The following is a 5932-nucleotide window of genomic DNA, read 5'->3' on the forward strand; positions in this document are numbered from 1 at the left end:
TCAATTCTTCAGCGTGCCATGAAGGTGTTTCACATTCTGCCTGAGGGTGACTCCCATGACTGTGCATCTATCATGATATTTTGCTAATCTATCATGACTGACAGCCCTAAAGGAGCCTTCCACATCCATCAAAGGTTTACTTGCACATCTACTAATATCATTTATTGTATCCGTTGCTCCCGATGCGGTCTCCTCTACATTGGGGAGACTGGACGCCTCCTAGCAGAGCGCTTTAGGGAACATCTCCAGGACACCCGCACCAATCAACCATACCGCACCGTGGCCCAACATTTCAACTCCCCCTCCCACTCTGCCGAGGACATGGAGGTCCTGGGCCTCCTTCACCGCCACTCCCTCACCACCAGACCTCCACCCTCTCCTCCCTGACCTATCATCTTCATTCCCTCCCCCACTCACCTATTGTACTCTATGCTACTTTCTCCCCACTCCCACCCTCCTCTAGCTTATCTCTCCAAGCTCCAGCCTCACTGCCTTTATTCCTAATGAAGGGCTTTTGCCCAAAACGTCGATTTCAAAGCTCCTTGGATGCTGCCTGCTGTGCTCTTCCAGCACCACTAATCCAGAATCTGGTTTCTAGCATCTGCAGTCATTGTTTTTACCAGCTTGTATGAGTTGAACATCAAATTATAAATGGGGGAGTCTGAAGTCAACGCTCTACTTGGACCATAATTCTTTGTTCCTTTTGATAAATCTGGGGTCATGGATTTAGGCTGAGTGTTAGGAGGCTCAGAGGACAATTTTCTACTGGTGGGTTCTAAGACTCACGCGAGCTGTAGGGAGACCTACAATATTGTTCAGGACTGACTTCCAGAATTTTGATTCAGCCATCTGATATATTAAAGAAGAGCAGGGGAATTATCCTCAGTGGCCTGACCAGTATTTATCTCAACCAAGTAGATGGTCTTGTCATTATGGGGCTGGCCACACTTCCAATGTACTTCATTTGCTATAAAAAAGTGTTTTGGGATGTCATTGACAGAGATTGTATAGATAAAACTCCTTTCTATGCCTTGGTTGCAATGAAGAATGACCGCTTGCATGAACTAAGTGTACAATGCCAAAACCCGTGAAACTGCATCCTTGTCAGAAACAACTGATTTATCATAAGCTTGCTCGAGTAACAGTTTAACAGAGGAGCAAAGAAAGACACTATAAATGTACCCCTATTCAATGTGTTGGAGATCATTATTTTATTCTGATATCAATAAAGAGATTTTCACAATGAAAAATGGTACACATTCCTTTGAACGCATCAATGCATTCCAACTATACTTTCTCTGCCAATTCAGTTACCTCACCACACTCGTACCGTACAAAGTCCAGCACTGACACCCCCCTTGTAAGCAGGAACTGCCCTACAGTTGTGTCAGGGTCCAGCAGAAAAGGCTGTGCCAACATCTTGGTCTCTGTGTCATCACCAGGTGGGTCCTCCATTGAGCCCATAGATAGTGGCATCATTCCCACAATGTGCTGACCTAACCTGCGGCCCAGCTCTGAGAAGTTTACATTTGAATTATGCTCCATGGGCTTACAAATCACTAGTGCACCATATTTTCCAAATGTCATCTTTGAGAGGTTTGGGTTGTCCTCTGGCAACATTCCATGAACATACGTGCCAATATAGCAATCAGTTGGCACAGCCACCCAGGAAGCTCTTCTTATAGTCATGTTCTCACCAAGGTTACCTTTTAAAATATTTTTAAAAAAGGGCGAATCAAAATGTGTTTGTAAAAAGCAGGGTTCTTATTCTTGAATTAAGACATCACATGAAAATCAAATTCTTCAGTGAGGGTGCACTTATTAAAATACACTAAATTACAAACCAGCTTTGGGATGTAGGTGGTGATATATTACAGATCATTTAGGGTGTCAGATTTACTGTAGGACATCCATTTTTGCTTGCGTGTCATCATCTGGAGCAATGCATTGTGATGGTCGAGATTCCAATTTTCTTTCTGTCGTATAGCTGACCAAGAACCTCTCCCACTCTTACCAACTGCCGCATCATAGGGTGGAAGGAATTACAGGTTGGTATGCAACCTGTTTGGCTGTGCTATGAAAACATCTTCCTTGACAACCAAGTCTCAAATCTACAGCTTCAGGTAGGAACATCACCCACTCTGCCACAAGCCCTCCTAATGAGTTAGTTAACAACTTGAGTGTGTAGTAATTGGAGAATTAGTGGGAGATCAAGGTGAAAGTCAGTTCTGAGGAATAGATACTTCAGCATTTGTTACACTCCAGCATCAGTAGCAAGCACTGCCACGCAAAACAAGTCATGCTTAATTGCCCATACGAGTTAGGTGCATTGGTCAGGGGGTATGGGTCTGGGTGGGTTACTCTGCGGAGGGTCAGTGTGGACTTGTTGGGCCGAAGGGCCTGTTTCCACACTAGGAAATCAAATCAAATCTAGACATTTCTTCCTTTGCCTCTAATCATGCTCTCTTTTACCGTCTCTCCATTTTATATGTGTTATGATCATTGCAGCTCTGAGCTTTCTTCTCTTCCTTCTCATAGGCTCCAAATCCAATCCTATAGACTTTTCTTTTGGCACCCTCACTGTGCTGACATAAACATGATTGCAGTCTCCTACTCCAACTCATTTCCTCGCAGTAGCTCAAAGCTGTGCATGGTTTTGTCTCCTTTGTGTTTTCTAAATTCCAACAGTGACGACACTTAAAGTACTTAATTGATTGTAATGCACTTAGGATGTCCCAAAGCTTGTGAAAGGAATAATATTACCGGAAAGCTTCCTTTTCTTTCTCCCTCAGTTTTTTTTCCTCTGGCAGTTATCTGGACTAGACTACAGAGATGGTCATATTTATATCAAAAATGTTACTGAGGAAACTTTAATTTTAAGAAAGAATAGATAGCTATGCCATTGCACCTCCCTGCCAAAAAAAAGGGCAAAGCAACTCAGCAGGCTATGATTATACTGCTGATCTTACCAATAGCCAGGGCAAGCTGGTCAGCAAGGGGACGACTGTCTAAACTGGTTTTCAATTGTGTTATTTCTTCAGTCGTAAGGAAATTCTGAAAAGTAATTGTGAAACTTTAATATACATGAGAATTATAAGGTTGTTTATTAATCAGAATCACTTTCTCAACCCATCCTTTGGGCAAAAATTTAATTTGAATCTACAGGACATAATGATAGAAGGAGATGGGGTTTTTTCCCCCCAAATCGCAACAAAACATAATCTGCGCTACCACTTTCTCTCTTGCTCTTCCTAGCTGGCAGTGCTAGGCTTCCACTTGCCACCTCATAGTTTGACACTTCTGTCAGAAGGAAACTCTCACCAATCTGGAAGTGCTGCCTAAATACAAGATTAAGGAAGAGTGGTGGAGTGGGTGGAAGATGTCATTGAACCCTGACAGTCGAGCAGATATTAGGACCATGCCTTTTGGGAAATCCACGATAGTAAACCTTTCACTAATCGATAGGATAATATGTCTTGGATGGCACAATGTCACAAGATGGTACAATGCAGGACAGGAAAATATTTGTTCCAGCAATGCTCCACTTGCTGATCCTTAATGGGGCATAGAAAATAGAATAACAATCCCAGCTGATTCTCTTGGTGAATTTTTATAATTCCTGATAACAAGACAGACAAGAGTGGGATATGTCAGCAAATACAAGCAACAGCAGGTAGCTGCTGTGGCAAATTCAATAATCCAATATTTGAAGTAGAACTCCAAGGCATTGTTGATGGTTAAGCAGCCAGTCTGTGTTACAAGTAAAACATCAAGCATTGAGTGGTCAATGGAAAATGGGATTATTCTGATTTAACATACTCTATGACTATGTGACTGAACATGACAATGGGGGAAAGTGAGGACGGCAGATGCTGGAGAGTCAGAGTTGAAGAGTGTGGTGCTGGAAAAGCACAGCAGGTCAGGCAGCATCCGAGGAGCAAGAGAGTTGACGTTTCAGGCATAAGCCCTTCTTCATTGCCCTTGACTCTCCTGCTGCCTGACCTGCTGGGCTTTTCCAGCGCCACACTGCACATGATAATGCCCTAATGAACTGTGTAGTCCTGGCTGGATCAACAATGAGAAATTTTCTCAATGCTCTCAGCAGCTAGACTACCTGGGTTTAGCAGGTTAAAACTCGAGTAGTCCAGGCATGCTTGTAGGATTTGCTCCTACTGGGAAAGATCTATAAACAACAAAATGAAACCTAGCAGATATAGCCTTCTCAGTTGTTTAGTTTGGAGACTCAAACAATGGTGATGAGCTTCAGCTGACAAACAAGATTCCAGTTTTATTATAAATAGGAAATAAAGACAAACCTTGTTGTAATTGATGATGTTTGCATGCTTGGAGTGACAGTGTGACATTGTGGCAGTGGCTGCTTGCTGCACCAGCTGCTGGAACTTGACATTTCGGGCAACAAAATCTGTTTCACAATTCACCTGTCGTGGGGGAGAAAAACACATTTCTGTCAAGAAGGACCATTTTGTTTATAGGATTATTGATTTATATGAAATCGTATAGCACAGGAGACTATTCAGCCCATTAGGCTCTACTGGCTCTTTGGAAGATCAAATATAAAACTAATTAAATTAGTTTTATTGCCCACACTGCTCTTTCAGAGATTTTAATTTGCTAACTGATTCATACATTAATTCTATCAGGATAGGACACAAAATGACTCTGGTGAATGTAGATTCCATAGTAAATTTTAAGAGATTAGATATGCACTTAAAAAAGAGATTTGTAGGGCGCTGATGAAACAGCAGGAATGGGATGGGGTGGTGGTGGGGAGTGGATATCTCTTTCAGAGAACTGATGCAGGTAAAATGGGCTGGATGGCCTCGTATGCTATAAATGCCATGATTTAACATGTGTGTCACTTCAAACCAAACATTCTTCATCTTTACCTCCACCAGGACAGCTGAGTTTCCATCTTTCAGCAGTCCAATGAGGCCCTCCTTTGTTTTTCGGCCTTGTAGTTTAGAAGCTTTACTCCATCCTTCCTTATGGGCCTGTCTGTGCAGCCAGGCTTCAGCCTTTGAAAAGAAACAACTTTAATTACCTTGGACAGTACCAAATTATTTCATCCCTGGGAACAATGAAATTTGCCTCATTAATCCTTTGGACTCTGTACCCTTTTTGCCAACCACCCTCAAAACTGGCAAGCAAAGTAATTAGTTTACATTTCAAATGTAGGAATATTCTTTCATAATCTGTCTTGTTTTGAATTAGGATATTGTGCTTGAATACATTTTCTACTCTATTCCTGAATCACGTATATAGGGAACAGGCTCGTGCATCTTATAATGAATATTACAAAGATGCTGTCATGTTGCTTAAAGACGACTAGTTGAAAATGGTATCAGGCCTGATTTTTTACGTGTATGAACAATCAGATAAGATGATGTATTACGAAAGGAGTCATAGGGTCATAGTCATAGAGATGCACAGCATGGAAACAGATCCTTTGGTCCAACCGTCCACGCCGACCAGACATCCCAACCCAATCTAATCCCACCTGCCAGCACCTGGCCCATATCCCTCCAAACCCTTCCTATTCATACATCCATCCAAATACCTTTTAAATGTTGCAATTGTACTAGCCTCCACCACTTTCCCTGGCAGCTCATTCCATACACATACCACCCTCTGTGTGAAAAGGTTGCCCCTTAGGTCTCTTTTATATCATTCCCCTCTCACACTAAACCTATGCCCTCTAGTTCTGGACTCCCCGACCCCAAGGAAAAGACTTTGTCTACTTACCCTGTCCATGCCCCTCATAATTTTGTAAACCTCTATAAGGTCACCCCTCAGCCTCCGATGCTCCAGGGAAAACAGCCCCACCCTGTTGAGCCTCTCCCTATAGCTCAAATCCTCCAACCCTGGCAACATCCTTGTAAATCTTTTCTGAACACTTTCAACTTTCACAACA

General features: G+C 42.5%; 1 protein-coding gene across 1 annotated transcript in view; it reads right to left on the bottom strand.

Moving 5' to 3' along the window:
- Positions 1–1192: 1192 nt before the first annotated feature.
- Positions 1193–5932, bottom strand: part of tsfm (Ts translation elongation factor, mitochondrial) — an 11769-nt gene continuing 7029 nt past the window's right edge. The window contains exons 3-6 of the mRNA XM_043681751.1: positions 4908–5036; positions 4317–4439; positions 2970–3054; positions 1193–1706 (exon numbers count right to left, since the gene is read on the bottom strand). Coding sequence (XP_043537686.1) covers positions 1288–1706; positions 2970–3054; positions 4317–4439; positions 4908–5036 — 756 coding nt within the window. The 3' untranslated portion in view covers positions 1193–1287. The remainder of the gene's footprint in view (positions 1707–2969; positions 3055–4316; positions 4440–4907; positions 5037–5932) is intronic.

The sequence above is a fragment of the Chiloscyllium plagiosum genome, chromosome 43, assembly GCF_004010195.1.
Source record: "Chiloscyllium plagiosum isolate BGI_BamShark_2017 chromosome 43, ASM401019v2, whole genome shotgun sequence".
In the NCBI taxonomy this organism is placed as follows: domain Eukaryota; kingdom Metazoa; phylum Chordata; class Chondrichthyes; order Orectolobiformes; family Hemiscylliidae; genus Chiloscyllium; species Chiloscyllium plagiosum.